General features: G+C 43.3%; 1 protein-coding gene across 12 annotated transcripts in view; it reads right to left on the reverse strand.

Moving 5' to 3' along the window:
* The window catches only part of LHFPL2 (LHFPL tetraspan subfamily member 2), a 178,049-nt gene continuing 154,224 nt past the window's right edge, over positions 1–23,825 (reverse strand). For all 12 annotated transcript variants that reach the window (XM_030323565.1, XM_030323554.1, XM_030323632.1 and 9 more), the window contains one exon: positions 1–4,017. In XM_030323565.1, coding sequence (XP_030179425.1) covers positions 3,813–4,017 — 205 coding nt within the window. In that variant the 3' untranslated portion in view covers positions 1–3,812. The remainder of the gene's footprint in view (positions 4,018–23,825) is intronic.

Here is a 23,825-nt window from a genome sequence, read left to right on the forward strand (position 1 = left end):
TGAGTTTCCAAAATCTGGTTTAATTAAGATCTGGGGAGGGGAGGGCATTGTGAAATACATATGCACAGGAACCTAATCAATGCTAGACAGACAATGTATTAGTTTACAATACAATAGGATAACCACAAATTTGAAGGCTCAAATTGAGTCCATTAGCGGTAAATACAATTTTCTATTTGGCTCAAGTGGCTACTGAATATCAAGTGATGCTGAGTTCCTCCAAAGCACCTAATGAACCCCTAGCCTTGGAAGGAGTTTCACCAGAGTCTCAGAAGAAATCCCAGTCATGCCTTTAACTCTTTTGGCCCTTGGGAGTCATTGCTGCCCCAGTACAAATACAGGCCAGGGATTTCTAGTGGCCACATGTTATTGCACAGAGAGGTCTGTTCTAAGCCAGACTCTTATGGCTACAAAGGTGTGAGAGCAGCCCTTAAATAGTGGTCTAGCATTAACATGGTCTATCAAAGCGTGTTAAGAAATAGCTCCTTAGTGATTATGTACCAGCTACTAGTTATCACACTAACAGAAAAGGCAACATGGCAGCTTCACATTTCACATGAAAGACTAGCATTCACTGGGCCTGGCGCTGGCTTAATTTTCACATAAATCTAGTGATTGTTTTAATTTAGACCCAGGAATAAATGATTCCATACCAGTCTTATCTTCACATCGGTTTGTGTAGCATTTAAATTGTTACGGGTTAATGACTAGGCCATGAAGGCAAAAAATGTTTACCTCTCCTTTGCCAAAACAGAAACAATCCCTGTTCTGACTCCTGTCCAGTTTCCAAAAAAAACAAAACATACATACACCTTTGTTATTGCACATCTTTCACACAGACTTGTGTATGTATAATATACATATATATTTTTTAAATATGCTACACATAAAAAAAGACTATGGCACTTTACATGTTTAACAAAGATCATTACACCACAGAGGTTTGAAAACTATACAAAAACCCTTACACAATGAATGTAACATTGTTGAATTAGCACACAGGTTTAAAAAAAATCCACAGAATCCAAGGCAGATATTTCTGCCTTCTTGGAGTTCATTGAGAAGCCCAGCCCATCACAAAACTTTAAGCGCAGATGCAGGCAAAAATAAATAAGACTTTTCTGGTAGTAGCAATGGTCCAGGTGTATTAGACTTTGAGACTGAGGTGATGAGGTGATTGATATTAATTACCAAAGTGTGGGTCAACACATTCCTCATATTCAGTGGTTTTTAAACAGCTGTACAGTTTTGGTGTAGACTAGCATGATTTTAATGGTCCATTTTCCCCAAAGCCTAGCTAATGGACTGAAGGTTTAAAAGGCCCAACATTACTTCTTACTCTGTCTCTGCTAGAGAAATTCCATCTCTGATTACTAAGTCAGCATTTAAGTAGTTTTTAGTGGTTTGGGGTTATGTGTGTGTGCATGTGCTTTGTTTTCTGTAGCATTCAGACTGATGGGAGTAGAACACTGGCCAAGTAAGGTTTACACTTGTGACTACTGTTATCAGGGTGTTCCAGATATACATCACCACCTAAGCCGAAGAGCAATCAGACAGTAAGGATGATGGACATGCTCAGAGGAGTGTCAGGGCTTAGGACTTGAACTTGTCTGTAAGAAGGAAAGTTAGAGTATAAAATTAGTGTTAGGGAATGAGGAAATGGGTTCTCTATTTTTTACAGCAAAAAATAGAGTGAATCTTCTGATAAAAGGAATTCTTTTTTTTTTTTTTTTTTTTTATGAAAATTACTGCTCAGGTTTAAAAAGTAGTTACTATGGGCATTGAGGCTTGGTGAGAGCATATAAATGCACAGTCAGGGACAGGAGCCCTGTCCATTGGCTGCCGTAACCTATTTCTGTGTGGTGTTCGATAGGATTGTTTCCTGAGGCTGTACCGAGGGCTGCTATGAGGATACCTATTTACCCCTTCTCTTTTCAAAAGAAGTCCTAGGACTGCATCTTGCTTATTTTGAACTTTGGTGGAACACTGGTGAACTCATTAAGGCCGGGTTCTACACCACCACCCCTCCTGCCCTTAGCTTTTGTGTGATAGGATGATTTGTGGTATAGACCAGAGGCCAGAAGGGAATAAAACTTCAGTCACTCCATTCCATCTACGTATAAAGCAGTTATTTGTTTTGCACCAAGGCATGGTTTTAGAGTCAGCCTGAAGATGATTCACTGGGGCAAGGTCGTAAAATCTGAATCAGGGTTCTATGCCTGATGGCACTTAGAATACAATACCTTACACAGAGCAGGTGCAGAGTAAATTATTTGTTAAGCTTTCAAAACAAAGCAAGCTGTCACGTGAGCAGATTCATAAGCCCAAATAGACCTATCCTTTTAATTCTTCCAGAAATCTCACAGGTCCAACTCCACTTGCTTAAATTTCTGTATCATTCTGCAGTTCTGAAGCTTGGGGCAATACCCAACTGGGTTCTTGCCACTGAGATCATTCCAAAGTAAATTTAAAGTGATGGCTAATACCATTTTTCTCAATCCATTTTATTGGCAACTTACAGAAACTAGATTAAAGTCTCCTGAATCCTTTTTAATAGTGGTGTTCCATTATTTTTGTAAACAGTTAACAGTTATAGGCAGGTGCTTTAGGCTTGGTTTCACTCTCATTTTTGTATTAACTTTCTACTCTGTGCATTTTTGGGTATGAAGCCTTTGATGCAAATTACGCATTGCAGTAATTTTAATGTTATTTTAGTCTGCTTTCAGGATCAATACCAGTAACTGGAGAAACTTGACTTAGATGACTAACTCCTTTTTTCCTGCAAAGAATGTCATTACCACATGGTTACCAGTGGGAAGAGGTCTCCCCACAAGTGCTGAGATTCTGGCAAGTTCTTCCACTGTACATCTGAATGAGCCACAGCTGGCCTAGAGATCTCTGTTCCTGGAATGAGGAAACAGGGTGAGGTTTCCTTTGGCAGTCAAAGCTCAATCCTAACCCTAGGAGAAAAACATGTGATCTCCATTGGAAGAGGAGACTGGGCCAGTACTGGTGCTAGCCTGACTGCTGGGAAGTGGAATGAGTTTGTCTTCACTAGCAGGATTTTCTTCTTTATTCTCATGATCATACAAGTCCTTATTCTTTCCTTAGTCAAATTTCTAAAATCTTGGAATTACAGTTCAATAGATCTACCTTACTCTGGAATTCAGCCTAGAATAAGTTCCATAACAGCATTCCACACTGACGTCGGCTAATTAAGAGGCTGTGTCTTGTATGCCCTTGAGCACACATCCCTATCCCCAGTAAGTATGCAGTCTTCATTTTTAGTCTCTGAGAAAACTTGGAAGAGCTAGGAGGAGACAAAAACACCAACCCCCAAACCTCATTCTGAGGCAGAGATGCTCACAGGCATGCAGCCTTGTGGCAGAAACACATCTCAAAATAGCCTGAAAATCTAGCTCACAATCTCCTCTGTTACCAGAAGAACTGCGGCCTTAATGGTTTAGATCATTATCCTTTGTTGAGCCTTGGGGAAGATGGAGTCAGACAGACTTGTCAACTTGTGTCAGGCTTCGTGCAGTATTTTTATATTCCATCTCTGACATTTTGCACTGTGGTCCTCGAGTGCCATCACTTAGCTGACTGTTGCCTCTCATTGGTCCTGTTAAGGCTCAAGGCTGTGGAATGTAGGCTTTGGTAGATAAAGGCTAGTTCTTCACTTGACTCAGATGATGAAACCAGAGGGGTGCTGTTTCACAAGGTTACATAGGCAGAAAGTGGCATTTGTGTCTCTTCCAAACTAAAGGAGGCATATAAGGCTTTTCCCCTCTTCAATTTCTTCCTGTACTTTGTCACTGGAGGTTGCAATTTCTGCTTGTGCGGAGAAGACAGCACAGATGAAGGTGAGGACTGTGCCTCCGATGGCGGTGTAAAAGGCCCAGCCCAAGGAGCAGTCTCCGGGTTTGTAGGCCGATGCATAGTGTCCACAGTAGCCTATGGCCTTCTGGCAGCCCCAGCCAGCAGGGTAGAGTATCAAACCCAGAATAAGGAACAGTCCTGCAGGGCAGAAGAGAAGACAGGTGAGAACATCCCCTGGCTTTACAGTATAAAGTGAATAACTGTACAGATAGGTTGTAATTGTTACTGATTTCCCTGCTTTGGGCGATGGCATCTGTTTTGCAATATCAAGTGTCAGGGACTATTTTACGCAACTAATCCGACCTGATCAAGAAATCTCATCCCTTTCTTAGAAATATTTTTAGCCTCTTTTATACGTACTGGAATGTGAACTCAGTAATTTCTAGAAAAGCAAATCAAACTTGTTATTTTTTCTTCCCACAAAGCTCTTATAGCACTGAGCATTTTCCTATAGGTCTAAGGCAGACATTGGCAAACTAGGGCCCACAAGTGAAATGCGGACTTGGTTCTATAAATAAAGTTTTATTGGAACATACCCTGTGACCATTCATTTTATGGACTTTGCCTGTGGCTGCTTTGGTGCTGGAACAGCAGAGTAAGTAATTTCTACAGACCCTAGGGCGAGAAAGATCTAAAATATTTATTTACTGTCTGGAATTTTGCAGGAAAAGTTTGCCAACCCCTGTTCTAAGGAAATTCACACAGAACCATGGTTAAATTGCAAGAGACCAGATCTTAACCTGAATTAAAGCCTATGAGGAGTCTTTTTGTTGGCATTCACCAACAACCGACTGCATACCCAAGTCAGAGATTTCTATACTTATATAAGCATTTAGAAACACACCGCAGGGGCTCCTGGGTGGCTCAGGTCCTGATCTTGCAGTTCGTGAGTTCGAGCCCTGCGGCAGGCTCTGTGCTGACAGCTCAGAGCCTGGAGCCTGCTTTGGATTCTGTGTCTCCCTCTCTCTGCCCCTTTCCCACTCATGCTCTGTCTCTCTCTGCCTCTCAGAAAATGAATAAACATTAAAAAAAAAAAAAAAACACACTGCAAATTTAATTGTTTTGTCTGAATTCTTTTAGAATGCTTTTAAATGAATTTGGCCCTGAGTAGACACTAATAAGCTCTGTTGCCACTTTGCTGACCCCACCACCCTATCATTAAATGTCCATTTTCCTGTTCCTTATGGCTTCACTGCTATGTAACTGAGAGTTCTCTTGCCAGCTCTAGGAGTTGAGGACTAAGGCAAAGCAAGTGAGACAAAGTGTAAGGAGACCATCACTTTCAGGGGTCTACCCTGTGGGAGAGAGTGAGTGCATTGCCTGTCCCCCTCTAGCCCTGGCTGCCAGTCCCACGCCAGAAGCTGCTCATAAGGAAGTCCAGAACCTGAAATGACAAAGGCAAGAGAGGGCCCCAAATCTTACCTAATGAAACTTTCTCGGTAGAAAGAATGCCGCAAGAGGATGGCTTTATTTTATGTGGCAGGAGAAAAAAAGTTTTCTCTGCAAAATGACACCTGTATAATCAAGATTGCTAATTTATATCCCCCAAAAGCTTTTTCAGATACCTTGCAGTGGCAATTCTATCCTCATTTAATCTTGGTTCTAAATTCTGTCTTCCTACCTTTACTGAAATTCTCTGAGTTTACCACACCAAAGCTTCCAAGTCATTACAGCAACTTTCCCACAAAAAAGAACGTGACTGAACCTGTGGTAGTATTAGGTTTGAACAAGATCAAGGGCTGCGTTTCAAACCACAGATCACAACTTTCATAGTTCTGTCTTCATCCTATGATGACATCTTCTCACCAAGCATGGCATTTCATGTCTGATTTTGGATCTGACCATCCCTGCTTCCCTAATTAATTCCATTGTTCTACTCTGGAGGCCTTAGAGGACTTTCTAGCAGGGATGGAATAGAGGGAACTGGTTCCTCTGTTCACTGTCTGAAGAAGGGTGCTTCAAAAATGAAGTCTTTCCAACCCTGCAACCCTTTATTTCTCCATAGGTCAGAGTGTTAGAAAGTAGGTAGAGAAATGCCCTCCACAGTCAGATGCGTAAGTGAAAGGAGCTAATTCCCCCAAGGATAAGGCCAGGCAGCCAGTGAAGAATGTGTTGGTACTCTAGAATATGCAAGGTCTTAGCAAAGACTCAGTAAATTAAGAGGTAGGTCAGTTAATAGTTACAAGCTCTGAGTTCAGGGTATGATAGAGGTTTGAACCCAAGCTTTTGCCATTTAAGACTGGTGCCCTTGGAAAAAAATCTCTTTTGTCTGATTATGATTCCTCACCTGTAAAACGGCTAATCCTTAACTCATAAAATAGTTGTGAATGTTAAAAGCACCTAAAAAATACTTTCCATGTCCCTAATAGTAATGGCAGTAACAAAACTGGAACAGACTAACAGCTGACAATAGGTGAAAGCCTTTGGCAGATCCCTCCTATATAAAAGCAGTTTAAACTTCACCAGTTATGAATAAGCAAATTCGTTCAATTTTGAGGGTATATTTTGAAAGGTGTAGTAATTGGGTGGGGAGGAGGGGAGAACCCAAGCTACAACTTAATAACCTTGGAAGAATATATATACTCTCCTCCATCAGAACATACTTTACTCAGCTGGGGAGATTTAAAATTACTGAGCAAATTCTTTTGTATTTCAAAGGGCCTATGATAAAGCCTGATTAATCTCCATCTCGTTCCCTAGGAAACTTCACCCAAGGAACATGGAACTTTGGTAGTCTCCACCCACAGGTACTAAGTTACCACCCTGGAAATGGTGAGGGACCATGGCTGAGACTTCTGCAAGGATTCAGAGACTCTCTGGCATGGAGGCTCTATGGTCAAGCTCTAGGCAAGGGAGCCTAATTAGCTGCTTGTCCCTATAAAAGACCCGAGTGTTCATATTTAAATTGTGGCTCTGATTAAATATTAATTATGTATATCATTTTATTATTGGGCTTAAGCCGCGTAAGTAATGTTTTTTAATATGATCAAGACAGAAAGCATAGAGTTTGCCTTTACACATGGATGGAGTTGGTTTTAGGACATAAAAAATACCTTACTTTGGCTATTTCAGATCCTTGTGGGAAGTAGGCAGTTTCAAAATAAATAATACAGTCTTTATTTTACTATCAGATCCCTCTTCACCAAGCAGTCACAAACATTCACTCCAACACTGCTCCTTAGTGCTTCTAGCTGTTCCCCCTTTCTAATAGCTCAGCTAAGGTTCTAGAAGTGCATCAGCCCAGCTTAAAATCCTGTGGCAGCTACTGGCCAATTTGTGAATAAGGACAGCAGGGAGGCTTTTCTTAACATAGAAGGGTGCCATGCTTATGAGTTTGTCCAAAGCCTCAGCTTGAATATTTATAAGCCCACAGGGCAGTCCATGTGGGAGGGTAAAAAAAAGTGGGCCCTGGTATTTCTGCAAGCCCCGGTGGGTGCCATCTGTGCTGAAACCACAGGCTGCCACCCAGGGCAGCCAGCCTAGACAAACACAAGAGGGCCTGAACCAGATTCTCAGAGGGGGGAAATGGCTACCATGTACCTCGCCGTGGCTTTTGGGATCTCTCCTCTCAACACTCATCAGAGTGGTTACTAACAGTTAATGCCATGAAAATGCAAGACCTACATCTCATTGAAACAAAGGAAACAGTGGGCCTCTGGGTAAGCAAAAAAAAAAAAAGTCCCATTTTTCTTCTCTCTGGTATTTACACACAGGCTCTCTACCAAAGGAATTCCAGAAAGTTTAATGATTCAGGTGGCCCTCTCCAGTGACTGCCACGCTTAGTCCCTACCTTACAATGTCCTAACTCCACTGCTCTCAGGCCCAGTGCATCTTATGAGCAGCCTGGGCCCTAACAAGCATTCCTTAGCACTGAAACACCACTCTAACAGATTTTTTTTGCTTGTTAATAAAAGTGAGAAACAGATCCATTGGGGTTCCCCATCTCAGAGTAAAATCCAGCTTTCTCTTTCTCTCTTTGGCCTTCAAGGCCCTGTCATCCAGCTCCCTATTACCTGTTCAAACTGACCCCTGCCTGCCTTTGTAACCCTGTGCTCTCTGCTCCAGCCTCACCAGCCAGAAGGCTTTTCCACGGACATCCACCCATGCTCGGGCCTTTGCACTTGCTATTCCTCTTCCCAGCAGTGTCTTCCTTCCAGATGGCTTTTAGGCTACAGATGCCACCATGGTAGTGTGGCCTTCCATTCCAATCTATTTAAAATTCCAACCCTGTATCTCCCCCCTGTCCTTGCTTTATTTCTCCTTAGCATTTATGATTACTAACATAGAATATATTACTTTGAATCATATGAAACTTTCAATATTTGACCATTTGTGACCTACAAAAATGGACATAAAATGTAGTTCAACCTACTATTTTACTTTGTTTCCATCTCCATCCTAGACTTTAAACTCCACGAGGGCAGGGACTTTTGTATTATGTGGTTAAGCACTATGAAGCCAGGACTCAGAATAGTGCTGGGAACATAGTTAAACCTGTAATAAAATATCTCTAAACCATGGTGCATCCCGTGACAACCATTTAAAAAAACTTGACAGATACCAGTCAATAAGAATGAAATGTGCCAGCAGGAAAGGAAATGACGACTCTTGGTTTTTGGTTTATCCTGTCACACTGTCCTGTTGCAGGTCTGTGAATCCCAGTGTTTAGAAGCAAACTTAAGCCCTGACCTTCAAAATAGGCTTAATGATACCAGCTAATGAGACAGAATTAAAGTCTTAAACAGGCACGTCAGACAACAGGCAGAAGAATATAGTAAGACCTACCAAGTCTGCTGCATATTGGGAATGGTTCTTCTGGTCCTCAATTTGGAGTATACCACCCAGGGGCACTCAGCTTGGTTGTGGGTTATAGCTAGAAACCAAATGGCAGGTGAAGTGTGCTCTGGAGTGAGTTTAACATAAGAGCCATTCCAGAAAATGGTCTGATCTTCCTCTGCCGCTATTAAAAAAGTAGTTTCTGAAGTTAGGTCAGCCCGTAGTTGTCTCTGGGGTCTATCACCTTGCCCTAAAGCATTACTGTTTGGGGAGAGGGGTGATAGAGAAAGGGACTGGGCCAGTGGGCCTTTGCTTTTCTTCTGACTGGCATATCTCCCCATGTGCCTGGTTGAGCAGTGATTGGCCCAGCTGGGAGGAAGAAAAGCAGGGAGAATGATACTGCCCAGCGACCAAAGAAAACAGCACTGAAAGAGACAGGAAGTCACTCAGAGGGCTGATAACCTCTGCCATGGCTCAACTTGTTAGAACCGTACCAGAGAAGGTACCATTTTCTACAACTATAAAAGATATCCTCATCTCTGTACCCCATCTCCTCTCTTGCTAGCAGCCTCCCAGTTTGTTGCCCCAAGAGGATTAGAAGATGCCAGCATCTGCTCATCATGGGGTCACCTGGGGATGACTTAACTTTGGGGAAGAAAAAAAATGAAAAGAAACTGGTGGTTAGTTACTTGGACTACCCAAGACGCCACCACAGGCCGGAGACAGAGCCCTGACAAGCCCAGTGAGGCCAACCACACGGTGTCAGTTCTCTCATGATGTATCACAAGAGCTATCACAATGCAATGCCCACCACGCCCCTCTGCTGTTTTAGTAATATCTACCCCTACCTGGATGGAGCTTTCAGATTCAACCCTGGATTCCCAGCCGTGTGATCTTGCTGCATATGAGTTTTCAGTCTCTGTGGTCAACCTAAACATGTGGTTTGGATTTAACTCAAATAATTAAACTACATGAGCTCTAAGAGGATAGGAGCTATGTCTTATTACAGCATTTTCAGTGCCTAAAATCTAGAAGGTTCTAAAAAAAAAAACATGAATGAAATGCACCAAGAAGAGTAAAGTCCTCATCCTCTTGCTTTGTGACCCACATTCATTGACTGTGATTAGACCAACCACAGAGTTGTATATCTTATGTAATTTTTGGACTACTGCCCTGGAATCAAATAATGATAGCAAATGTACATTTTAAGGAAATCCTTTAGGTGGGAAGACAAACATCTCCATAATCCTGCCAAGCCCCCAAATTTAGAAAGATTAGGAGTTGCTGAATATAATAAATAATACTTTACTTGAGCTGAAGATGACTACCTCACGTTTTATGAGATGCCAGGAATGGGGGAGCCCAGTCTGAACCATAGCTCTTTAGTCTGTGGAGGAAGTGAAGAAAGTCTCCATGCTGTTTCAGTCTCTCCTTGGCTGTTAGAGCATCACCTCCTTCCCTCAAGATCAACCACACAATTGTCACTCTTTCACCACCAACTGGCCAAGGGTATGGACTCAAGGTTTCTTGTCTTTTGTGGGTCACCCACCATTTTTGTGGAAGAAAGCCATTTTTCCTGGGCTGAAAACATCAGAACCAAAGGCTGGCTCCTCCTCTACAGAAAAAAAAGTGGGTCTTTGGGCATCACATTCCTACCTCCTCTTCAGAGAGGCTTCTAGACAAAACTGCCAAGACAGGCTAGACCTTAGTTTGCAAAGCAATTTTCTAAGGACAGGAAGAAAAGAAGGCCATCTGTTACTGCTACTGTCAACCTGTAGCGAGGCCCCCAGCGAGGGACACAACAGTGAGCCTCTACTACACTGTAATCAAGAAGCTCATTCTAAAGCTATGAAATATCCTAATCTCTGGAGAGTGAGCACACAGCAGATAGTTGACAGTAGGCTTACCAGCTTTAGATAAATGTGGGTTCTAATGAGTTAAGTCACGGGGAGTGTGTGCTGAGTATATACCATATACTTGTCCTGCTGCCCGACACAGTCCAGGGGCCACAGCAGGGGTAGAGGACTGGGGTCATGTAGGGTTTCATAGGCTTTAAATGTTTTTAGGCCAGTAATCCTCAAGGAATCTGGTCACACCACACATATCACCATTCCCTGAACGAGGGACCTTATATTCCTGCTGACCCCTTGGGTAGTCATCTACCTGGAAACATCCCCTGTCCCCCAATTCAGATGTCCCCTCCATGTGAAACATGTGTCATCACTTCCTGCCAGAATGGTATTCTCTGTGTGCTTTCACTACCCTGTGCATATTCCTCTTCAGCTCTTTATCGCATTGTTATTTTTGTATATTTATTCAACAGCTATTTACTGAGTTCTCTCCTCAGTGCCAGTCATTATACTCAGCCCTCAGGATACAGCAGTACCCTGGTAGGACTCTGAGCCCCTTGAGGGCAGAAAATTTTATTTCTTAGTATACATCACAATTTTGTCTTAGCGTTTACCACAAACCTGATGGGTGTGTCACAGTTAACTTTGGATAACAGAGGTCAAGAGTTCAATTTACTTCTTTGAAATAGCCATTGACTCTTCTAGGAACACAGCTGGGGACCCCTTTCAGGTCTACCCTGTGACTCAGAGGTCTGGGATGTGGACCTAGCTTGGCCTGGCTCCAGGTTTTGTGGACCCAGCTCAGTTCACCACAGCATAATGCCAGGAGGCTGCCCCTGACACCACACCCCTACACCTCATTCCCTTTCTCCAAGGCAGCCATCTCTCTAACAAGAAGCAAGGCAAGTAAGACCAGAGAATGACTGACTGGCTTCTAGTATCCCAGCCCCATTCTAGGACACCGTTCAGAGAGCATTCCAGGCTTATGGAGAACTCCAATCAACAAGTTCAAAAAGTACCGACAGTAAAGGATTAAAGCAAAACAGTCCTCCTTGCAAGAATTTTAGCTCATCTGCCATGTTGGCTTTTTCTCCTCAGCATCCTTTGCTGTTCTTCCTTAACTTTCCAATATCTTAACTCTAGAGTGCCCGGGGCTCAATCCTTTGTCCTCTTCTCTGTATTCTCATTGATCACACTTGGTCCCATGGCTTTAAATACTCTAGGCTCTCATCTCCAGATGTGCATATCCAATTGTCTACCTGATCTCTACTTGGATGTCTAACAAGGTACTTGAAAATTATGTGCAAACCTAACTCTTGTCCCTTCCCACTTCACAAGCTTATCTTTGCTCTGTGGACTTCATATCTGCAAATAGGAGTTCAGTTCTTATACCTGCTCAGGCCAAAAACCTTAGCATCATTGTTGACTCTGCTCTTTCTCTCAGAGTCCACAGCTCTCTATCAGCAAGGCCTATGAGCCTGCCTTCTAACTGTTCTCTGGGCCTGGAAAGCTCCTTCTCCTGATTACCCATAGGGCTGACTCCTTTATCACCTTTTAAGTCTTTAAATCTGTTCTCCCTGAATTCTATGCTGACTAGCCTATTTCATATTAGAATCTGTCCTCTTATCATCCCAGCATACCTAACCTCTCTTACCCTGGCTACACCTTTTTTTCTTCTGTAGCATCCATCACCTTTTAATATACTAAATAATTTACTTATTTGGTTTACTGTGTCTCTGCCATCTTCAGTGTAAATTGCATGAAGAGAAAGAACTTAGGTTATTCTTTATCCCAATTGACTAGAACAATGTAAGACATATAAAAGGTGTTCAGTAAATATTTGTGGGATGGATGAAAAGACAGTGCTGTGATGCAGATGTCACATCTTAAAGAAAACTAATATAATATACTTGACAAGTTTTTTAAATGGTTGGAAGAAAAGCTTCAGTCAATAACATGGATCTCTGGTGTTGGTAATTTTGGCCAACACAACAGCCATACTTACTAATGAAACCCACACAAGGTCCAAACCACGGTACTGGCCTTTTACTTGACTGCAGGCAAGGAAAACCTCCTTTCTAGCTATAGAAAATGATGTTCTTTGAGAGAACACAAAGAAAAGGGTATTAAGCCAATTAAATGTAACAGATTTTCAGTTATCTAGCAGTTATCCTTAGTTTAGCCTCAAAACTCTGAAACTGTTTCCAACAATGGCTGGCTGCAATGAGGACAGCTAAAAAGACAGCGAAGCTGTGGCTGACTTGTGGGAACTTTCCAAGACACCAGAGGGGAGGGAATCAGTGCAGGGATAAACCTGGGGAAGTTCAGGAAAAATGGCAGGTGACAGAAGGCAGAGGGATACAAAGGTAAATGAAGGAAGTGGACCATGGCAGTTTGCAAAGAGGTAAGGGTGGTACCTAGAAGCAGCATAAGTCTGGAGAATGTAAAGACCGACAGAAGGTGCCAGAATTGAAGGCAGAGAACACAGAACTGCTCTTTAGCCCAGGAAAAGACTCCCCCCCCCCCCCCAGCCCACACCTCATCAGCAGCCCAGAAGGCAGGGTCACATGTTAGCATCTGATGTGTGTGGTGTGCATTCCAGGAGAGGAATACCATGTTGAGTTATTTACCTCTAAGTCTGGAACCATCATGTGGTACAACAACTGATGTACAGGGTGATTTACAACAAACCTAGGGATGCTGGTTAACATTTACCTAGATGTTTAGCTGTCTCTTCTGTCTAAATTTTAATTCTTCCCCAAATCATCTTTCATGATGACAGTCGGAAGTCATTTTGGCCGTCCTTAATGGCTATTGGTGGGTCATCAACTGTTACTAGGTGAAGACACTTCTCTTTTACAGTACCCCAAGGCAAACATACATCATGAAGAAGGCACACTGTATCAGACTATCTCCAGTTCCCACCCATTGAATCTGTCATCAAGCTTATTCTTTTTTTTTAAACAATTTTTTTTAATGTTTATTTATTTTTGAGAGAGAGAGAGACAGAGTGTGAGCAGGGGAGGGTCACAGAATTAGGGATACAGAATCTGAAGTAGGCTCCAGGCTTTGAGTTGTCACCACAGAGCCTGATGTGGGGCTTGAACCCACGAACCATGAGATCATGACCTGAGCCGAAGTCAGACGCTCCACCAGCTGAGCCACCCAGGAGCCCCTGTCACCAAGCTATTCTTATCCCAATCATCATGGTATGAACCTGTATACTTCTCATGTGCAGGGACTGTGCGAGACATTTCTGTACTGATTGCTCTCAGTAACGATACAAGGCTTCACTAGGTTCTCTCTACTGTTTTAAGAAAGCAGAAAAGTAAGTTTGTTGTTGTTTTTAAATTTTAGAGCATTTGAGCAAGGGAGAGGGACAGAGGGAGAGAGCAAGAGAATCTTAAGGAGGCTCCACACTCAGCATGGAGCCTGACCTGTGGCTGGATCCCACGACCCTGGGATTGTGACATGGCCTGAAATCAAGACTGAGCCACCCAGGTGCCCCGAAGTGTACTTTTTATTTAACAATTTTAGCTATGAAATTTTAAGGTGCAAGTATAGGGTTAACCAACTATCTGGAAAACTATCTAGAACAAGGGTAGTAAAAAAGGGAAGTCTTAACTCTGACATAATGTGCATTTGTCCCATAAAAGAACAGTACTGGTTTTGGCTCAGATGGACTCCCATTCAATTGTAAACTTGTTAACAGCCCTAAGGAGTGTGGCCCCTTTTCCTTGGCTTCTGTGTCTCCATCCCTATCCCAAATCCACACTCAGTCCTTAAGCCATTTTCCTCTACACATGCTGTGTTCTTGACCCAACTTCACAAGTCGTTTCTTATTCCTGTTTTCTTTCTAGTCTTAACATCTTTTCCAGAACCTTTTGGAAAGGTCTTCTATGGCAAAATAGTAGATTCGAAGTAAAGATGACAAGGAGCTAAAGCTATAAACACCCTCCCCATTTTACACATTCACAACTATAACTAAAGTTGGAAGTTTATACGGATGATTAGAACTTTTTAATAGGGCAACCAGGGGCACCTGGTTGGCTCAATCGCCTAAGGGTCCGACTTCAGCTCAGGTCATGATCTCACGGGGTCATGGGTTTGAGCCCTGCATTGGGCTCTGGGCTGCCAGTGCGGAGCCTGCTTGGGATTCTCTCTCTCTCCCTCTCTCTGCCCCTTCCCCATGTGTGCTCTCTCTCTCTCTCAAACATAAATAAACTTAAAAAAAAAATAACAGTGACAAGCATTAATGCTCATTGAGCACTATAATGTGCCAGGCACTGGTGAAGCATTTTAACTCATTTAGTCCTTCTAACAATCTTCGGAGGTTGGCACTATTATCATTTGGTGGATGAGGAAACGGAAGCATGTGGGGTTAAATTAAGTAGGGTTACACAGGTAATGAGTGGTGGGGCTGGGACTCCAATCCAGGCAATATGGCTCCAGAGTCCACTCCTGAGCCCTCGTGCTAGACTACTGCTGCTGCTTCACTGCAAACCAGAGATTAGCTTCTGAAACAAAAGCCTGTGTCCAGCTGAAGAGGGGAGACTCGTATGGCTGGCTTCCTTACACCTACAAGAGGTTAGAGAGCAGATGATGAGGAACACTTATCAAGTGAGAGAACCACAGGAGTGTTGTGAGGGGGTGGTGGGGAGAGGGAGACTGCACCAAAAGGTGAGGACAGGCTGATTTGCTAACCGTACAGCAAGACAACCAAAAGGTAAAGAAGTTCCATCCACAGGACTTTCTCTTCCATTACAGTCTGAGTATCACCAACCTCCTTACTGCCATATAGATGCCACTTGGGAATGGCTGTCCCTGGCCAGAGAAGCTTCTAGGAGGAAAACCTAGTGACCAAGTGAGAACAATTTCAAGTCTGTGGCGATGTCCTCTTCTGAAGGTGTGGAACACCTGTGTGAGAAAACTGCAAGCAAAACATAAACCCCATTGGACTAGAGGGGAAAAATGTAAGCCATACAATCCATACACATTTTTGTCTTTGCTCCGAGATTCTGTATGATTCGGGACCATCTAAAACTGCACATCCACCCAGAACAATGTCATCCACAAGAAAACATTTCCTACGTTCTTCCCAGGACAGCCGATTAGACAAAACACAGCACCTAGAGCATTCTCAGCCCCCAAATTACATCCTCCTCCAGCAGGTCAGCCACTGTTTAACCATCTCACCCCCTTCAGGTGGCTTTTCTTAATCCACAGAATATGGCTGATGATCTTTGTCTCTCTTGACCTCCTCCTCCTCCATCATTGTGCCATTGTCTCTGCATCACAGGCTTAAGCTAACCATGTGTTGGTGAGAGATCTGCTTGTCTCGGTGTCTACAGGACCGGGATATTGCCCTCAATCTTAGGCATCAGGCTCTCATAAAATCTTGCTTAGCACAAGTGCAAACACCAGGATGGTGGCTCCCAGGACCCTTCTTTCCACCCAAGGAGAGTTTTGCTCCCATGCCTCCCAAGTTCCAAAGCTAACTAGCAATGGTATTCCAGCCTGCTTGACTTCTCAGATGCCAGGCCACTATCCTCAGTTCCAAAATGTCAAGTTAGCCATTCAGAGTCAGGGACATTTGAATAGTATTTATAAACAAGTAATTAAGTATTAGTTATAAGGCAAATCAAAGATTTCTGCCCAAGAACTGCCACCTTTGGTTAACCTATACCTTTGAAATCACTTTGCCCATTAAGGTTTTTCAAGTTCTCAATGAAAATTTATTCAAAAGCCAAAACAGAATTTGGTTTTGGTGCTTGCCGGTTCTGAAATGATTCTTTAGTTCTCCAGGTGATGGCTCCATTAATTATTTATGCCTTGTCTAGGCGGGCAGAGGTCATGTCAGGATGGGGCTCAGTAGCACTGGTAAACACTTTACTCATTCTCAAATATCTAGAAACTTATAGCTGTGCTAGTACAGATCATAACACAGATCATGTTTTTATCAGTGAACATACATTTACTGAGGCCCATTCTGAGTAGTAGAGCTAGAACTGTGAAAAAGACACAATCTACACCCTTTAACATTCTTGAAGAGTGTTGCCCACACTTGTGGACCTCACACACTAGTATAACAGCCAGAAAAGTTACTGGAAGGCCAATATTTTTATTTTGCCAATATAAGGACACTGAAAATAACCACAATCTTCTTTCCTCATCATTGCATAGAAGAAAGGATATTTTAAAACAAAAACAGTGAAGGATGTAATCTGACAATGAAGGACAGTTCTATAAATTGAATACATGCAGCTCTAAGAAATCTTACTACACTGTCCTTATCTTTCTCGTTTTTGCTGTGCACCTTTTGCAGTGGAAACCTTCACACAGAGTGGACCAGGATTCACTCAAAGGCAGTAATTGCTGGGCAAGAGGCCCATCTGAGGAGAGGGAAGGGAGGTGGAGAGGGTCCTGTGTCAGGCTGGGGACACCTTTCTAAAAAGCAAGTAATAGGTTCAAGAGTAAAGAGGCTCTTTCAAATTCTCTCTTTGGAATCCAAAATCTAAAATTGTTTTTCTGCACTGAATTTTAAAATGTCAGGAGTTTATGGACAAGCCAGACTAGGCTCAACTCTTATATTTAATAACTCTGCTTTGATAGCCAGGTCAGGAACTGGAGGTCAAAGCGTTCACGGGTAATGAAAGGGTTTTTGACTGATGACCACAGTGTCTTTGTAATGCAGATTATGTCTACATGTCATCTTCCTACAGGGTTAATAACATTAGAGGTTTTTCACCAAGATTTTCTGAAGGGAAGGAGAAGAAAAGGATCAGGTGTCAATTTTTTTAAAAAGCTCTATTAAGACTCCCACCATCTTCCAGAAGGGTCTAGTACGGTACTTGTCTCCTACTAAAAACACTCCCATGGAATTATAATTAGCAAGAAAAATACTTTTCCCGGGTTGGGGGGTGGACAGCGGATGACAGAGCAACATAAAGGGAATTCTTTGGAAGACCATCAGAGCATAGTTGTCACAAAGAGGCTTTACAACCAAGGCCCCAGAGGAAGTTTCTGTTATAATTACTCAGAATTAATGACCACCAATTAAGAATTGTCTGATGCCCTTAGAATATATGGAGAAACAATCTATAAGATGCACTTTCCCTCATGTTGAACCCTCCTTGAAGTCTTTCTCAGCAATGATTCATATTTAAATGCAAATTACTTCACCAGTTTCTAAAGCCTTAACTCTTAAAATGCATCCTAACAAACACAGGTAAAGAAGAATTTACTCAGATTATTCCTTCCTGTGAATTACTGATACAGTTTTACTTTCATTCTAAGTGAGAAGCTATTTTTTAAACTATTTACATGCAACTGGGAAAAGTTTATGAAATATTTTCTTGATAAATTATTCATCCAACATGCAGGATTAAGAAAGAGCTCCTGTTTGGGGCACCTGGGTGGCTCAGTCAGTTGAGCCTCTGACTCTTGGTTTAGGCTCAAGTCATAATCCCAGGGTCATGGCATCACCCCTGGCCCCGCCCTCCCTCCCTGAACATGGAGCCTGCTCGAGATACTCTCTCTCCCTCTGCCCCTCTCCCCTGCTTGCACATTCTGTCTCTATTTTTTTTTTTTTAATTTTTTTTTTCAACATTTTTATTTATTTTTGGGACAGAGAGAGACAGAGCGTGAATGGGGGAGGGGCACAGAGAGAGGGAGACACAGAATCGGAAACAGGCTCCAGGCTCTGAGCCATCAGCCCAGAGCCTGACGCGGGGCTCGAACTCCCGGACCGCGAGATCGTGACCTGGCTGAAGTCGGACGCTTAACCGACTGCGCCACCCAGGCGCCCCTCTGTCTCTCTTTAAAAAAAAAAAAAAAAAAGGAAAAAAAAAGTTCCTGTTTGACTATAACGAAATTACACTGATCATTCAAAATAAACTTCCAAAATAAAATGCAGTGTATAGCAGAGTAAAAGACACTTTAAAAAATGTTGAGCTATGAAATTTTTAGGATAATAAGTAAATCTCTTGCCTGCTAAAGGTCTTAGGGTCCAGATCACGTTAAATAGTTCCTACAGGGAAGCACACATCATCTTTTCAACACTAGGGCCCTGAGGTTAGCCTCAAAACTCTCAACACATAGCAACTGTGCGTTTTGTGTTAAATAAAGTTTTTAATATTGGCTTCATGTCCTATGTTTATTTGAGATTTCATTGGTACTGGGGGCTGTCTTTTAAAAAAGAGACTGATTCCTGGACATTTAATAACACTACTGGAGAGACTGTATACAGTAACTGAGCTCATAAATAATGGCTGACTATGCCATAGCACAGCATCAGACGAGATACAGATTACTTTTCAAGTGGCAATGCAGCCTAGAAAACCATCATTGCATTAAGCTCTTAAAACAGAGTACCTGAACTGCTCATGTAAATATTCAGAGCCATACTTAACGTGATTATTTGTTAATGGAATTTGAACATACAGGATCCATGCCTCCATGATAATTTACATCTGTAATTAAGTGGCTGCCATGGCAAACGGCTTTCCACATTTTATATATGCATATCAATTGCTATATCTGAATTTTAAGAGAATTTGCAATTTTCTTCCAGACCTTCCAACTGATTTTAACTTTTTTTAATGTTTACTTATTTTTGAGAGAAACAGGAGCACGAGCAGTGGAGGGGCAGAGAGAAAGGGAGACAAAGAATCTGAAGCAGGCTCCAGGTTCTGAGCTGTCAGCACAGAGCCCAATGTGAGGCTTGAACCCACGAGCCATGAGATCATGACCTGAGCTGAAGTCGGATGCTCAACCGACTGAGCCACCAGGTGCCCCTAGTTCCATCTCATTCTTAAGATTTCAGCTAAGATGTTGTTTTCCCTGGGAAGCCATCCCTGACTCAAAAACCTCTCAGTGTTAACAGTGCTTCAAACTTGCCTGTTTTCCCATTATGTACTCGGGCAGGATCCTATACATTCTTCAAAAACAGATCCCAGTTCCTAGATTTATTCAAATTAGGTGTCTGCTTGGTCCACTTGCTTTTAGGGAATAGTTTTGTTTTTGTTTTTGGTCTTTTTTTGCTTGTTTTCTGTATCTAACAATATGGTTGAGTTCTCTGTTCCCTTTACACACACACACACACACACACACACACACACACACACATTTTGCTTATCTAGGGTACAGTTTGTAAAACAAAGACTAATATGGCTGGGGATCAGAAACTCAAAAAACTGTAGACCTGGTCTTTGCACTTACTAGGCATCCCATAAAAGCTCCTTGAATTGAAATTTAATTCTACCCTGCTGTAGAACATTTCTGCATTCTTCAGTTTTCACCAAGGGATTACCAGAGATTGATGAATGAGTACATATGTCATAATCGATGGCTTTCTTAAATTGTTTCAGACAGAGAGCTGCTAGACCCAACCTCTGGCACTTTCTGTCTGGAGAGCCAGAATGGAGAGCCTCCTTTTGATGGCCAGAAGCTTCCAGTGCCTTGTTCTAAGAAGGAAAAGCAGGGGATGCTTCCTCTATTTTCCTCATGCCTTTTCTTTGAGGTTATTCTGAAGTTGGATAATCAGGGTCACACTACTTTCGTGGAGAAAGCCAGGTTAATTTTTCAGGTGTGAAACTACGGGACAAGGTCTCTGTGAGAGCCAGGAATCGCTTCCCCTCTCCCTATGCTTTCTAAGTCCCCGTTCTGATTTTTCTCCTCTCCAATGGCTGATCTTTTTGGCCCAGAAGTGAATGGGTAGAGCACGGGATAAGTCAGAATGGATGCTGAGATTGGGGTGAGTCATGGTTATCTTCTTGATGCTAAGGTTACTGTTCACCCTGTGAAAAATAACCGTGGGAATACCAAATCCTAGCTAATGATCATGGTCTATTTTAGATGCCTATCCATACTTGCACATCCATTCTGATTTACGACAAAGCAATTCCACAAGCAGCAAAGGTAAAACCCTCTACTTGTCTGCTCTCACCGATTCTTCTTTTACTCCTTTCCCTTTTTTCATATCGTCCTCCTTCATCCTCAGTCACTGCTCATTTCCCAGAAAGCTGAGCCTGCACCCCCCAGGTGCCGAGCCATGGCGACAGAGAGCGACTCCCATGAGCACACCCTCTATGCCAGCCCAGCGCAGGCAGAGGTCAGCCCCACAGCCATCTATCTGGTCAGACTGGTGGGGCAGCTTGCCGAGGCGATCCTCTAGGACTGAAATGGATGTAGACAGACAGAGGGCTACTGGAGTACAGAGCGTGAGGGCCGACCAGACACAAAGGAGCAAACAAGCAGATGAGGGAAGACTGAAAAGACAGCAGGCAGCCAGGCCCCGCAGCTCATGTGCTAGTCCAACCCTCACGGCGACGCCAGTGGAACGGTCCAAGCCAATGCAAGTGAGCCAAATCCTGAGCTCATTTTAATGGCTTCTGTCCCAAACCTGAGTCACTGGGGATTCCATGGACTTCCAAGAGAGCCCTCCATGCGTTTCTAAAAACAAACCGCTCGATGCTGTCATGGAAAACCTGGATCTTTGCGTTCTATGGTTTCATTATGGATTACATCCAGGTCACAACCTAAGGAAGAGAAGCTGGCAGCAACGACCCTGCCGGCTGCGTGCCCAGCCTTTGTAATCAATCCCAGAGGACGAGGGCCTGATGTGTGCTGCTGGCTCTGCCAAACAAGCCCTCACCTAGGGACACGCAGTCGGCCTGTGAGTTACTCTGTGGGGGGAGCCTGCAAGGGCACCTGCAGTCAAGGCTCCATTGCTCGAAGCGGACGCCAGAAAGGGAAGGAACTACAGACTGTGTGTGTCTGCGGGAAGAGGAGGAGAAGTTCTTGGTTTTCCTGTCAATTCAACTGCTATCTCCTGCTTAAAAAGAAAAAAGAAGAAAAAAAAAGCCCCAAGAACACCCGTAGTCACACCAATGCCGCAGGACTGCTCTACACGCTCTTCAGCCCTGAGACAGGCAGGCTAGGAACGGGCCAGGGAGTGGCCCTATACGACACGGTCATGTTTGACTGTGAGAGAACAAGGTCAATTCTGAGGACTAAAGTAAATACCACTATTCCTTAAGATGCAGCATTTCTAGGGGGCACCTCGGTGGCTCAGTCGGTTTTAAGCGTCCGACTCTTGGTTTCGGCTCAGGTCATGATCTCACGGTTCTTGGGTTCAAGCCCCACTTCAGGCTCTGTGCTGGCAGCACAGAGCCTGCTTGGGATTCTCTTTTTCTCCCTCTCTCTCTGCCCCCTCCACACTGCGTCTCTCTCAATCTCAAAATAAAATAAATAAATAAAAGAATACTTAAAAAAAAAGGCAGCATTTCTAGGAAACATAAAAAAATACTAAAACCTGCCAAGAAAGCAGACACACTTTAGTAGCCAAAGAACTACCACTTATTATTTACCGTGTGCCAACTGTGCTTAAGCCTTTCTTCTCATATATTATCTAATTTCATCCACAAAACAACCCTGAGGGTTGTACTACTATTATACCCATCTTATAAGTGAGAAAAAAGGTTTAGAGAATGAGGTACATCACTAGACATTTCACAGCCACTGTAAGGGAGGTCAGGACTGACCCAGGAGCAGGTGAGGCTTGACGTCTAATCGCTGCTGGGACTGGAAAACTGAACACCAAGGGCATCTGTGCATAGGGATTTCGGAGGTGTCAGATTGGTGCCCAGCAGTAGGCTAGACCTTGAAGGCAAATCCTGTATCTGGGTTAACTTAATAGTCAATACGTGTATTTGATTGTTATTTTTAAGTAAATGAGATTTTGAGATTTCCACTGGGACAGCAAATTCTTTCACACCCACTTCTAAGTTCAAAATATCCAGATTTTGATGATTTATGTTACACTTTCTATAGGCAATGAGGCCACACAAACCTAAGGCCCGTTTATTCTTTAAAATTAGTCGTAACAAAGGAACACGCTTACAACAGCTTGTCATTTTTCTTCTAGTTATATTTTACGAAAGTGTCACTTTTGCCAAAACGAAAGTTGTAAGGACAAACACGGTGTGAGTCGATTTCCCAAGAATGCTTCTGTTGCCCTGGCAACAGCTCCTTTCTCACCGTTTGTTCCAACATCACATAGATCCAGGGCTGAGAAACGGGTTGTGGGGAGGGGAAAGACTGATGCTCACAGCTGCAACAAGTCCTTGGCTGAGGCTGGGGCTGGGGCTGAGCAGATGCTATCACATACTGGCTGACAGGAGAGAAAGCAAGTCAGCGGTTTCAGACACGGGGGGGGGGGGGGGGGCAACTTTCTCAGCTGTAGATTCAAGGACCATGGCTGCCGTGGATGCCGCCTTGAACTACCTGGTAGAGACCTCCACGAGGAAGGGAAGAGCCCACTGAGCATCCATTACAGATGTGCCGCCTGCCCCGAAACATGAGGGAGTCGCCTGCTGAGTGCTTGGTCCATCTTACCTGTGATTTCTGCTCCAAGAGGGGCGCTGCCATGCTGGCAGGAGAAAACAAACTACTTCCTGTACTTCAGTTCTTAGCCTTAGATCGGTAGGCCCTGGAGAGGTAGTCTGACTACACAGGAATCCCGGCCGCTTGCCAATTCCAATTTTTAAGTAATTTCAGACTTTCTGGGGTGCTCTGTGTATGCACGGGGAACATAAGCGATAAAGATGGGGAGAAAGGTCTCTTAGAAAATCTAGACTTTGGGAATTGGACAGGTGACAAACAGACTAGCACCTCAGGTATCCTCCTACTTCCTTCTTTCAACCATCCTTCCCAGAGGCCTGACACAGCCAGAAAGAGAAAAGTCAGGAGTAGTTAACTGGAGTGTATGAATAATACCTAAGATACGTACTGGTCTTTGTGCCAAAATGAATCTTCTTGCCATCTATGTGAAATAGCAAACAAGAGCACCAAAAGATGTGTTGGACCAACCCTCATTCTTAGAGATCAAATTTGCTGGACTAACACCTTATTAAAAACTGCACGTAAACAGTAAGACTGAAAGGGTATCTACAGGTTGCTTCTGAATGAGTGTAAAAGACAGCTTGTGGTGTTACTCCCTCCCCCCCTCCAAGAGGCCCCACTCGTACTATAAATGGCCACTGATTTGCTAGAAGGCACTAAGTTTCTCAGGATGAAAAGCATTCTTAGGGATGATAAGCCAGGAGTTTTGCCTGCATACCAGTGCTTCGATAAAATTCAGAGTAAAGGCATGAATCATCAAGGAGGAGGAAGCACAACATAGTAAGGAAAATTTACGCAGAAATCCACTTCTCTGGTCAACCAGGGCGCTTAGCCAGGATTAATGAATTGTGTATGCTGCCTTCCCTTCATCTACATGTTTATTCTGGCTTTTCAAAAGCCTTTGGTAAGAGTTCTCAG

This window comes from Lynx canadensis, chromosome A1 (genome assembly GCF_007474595.2).
Source record: "Lynx canadensis isolate LIC74 chromosome A1, mLynCan4.pri.v2, whole genome shotgun sequence".
NCBI lineage: Eukaryota > Metazoa > Chordata > Mammalia > Carnivora > Felidae > Lynx > Lynx canadensis.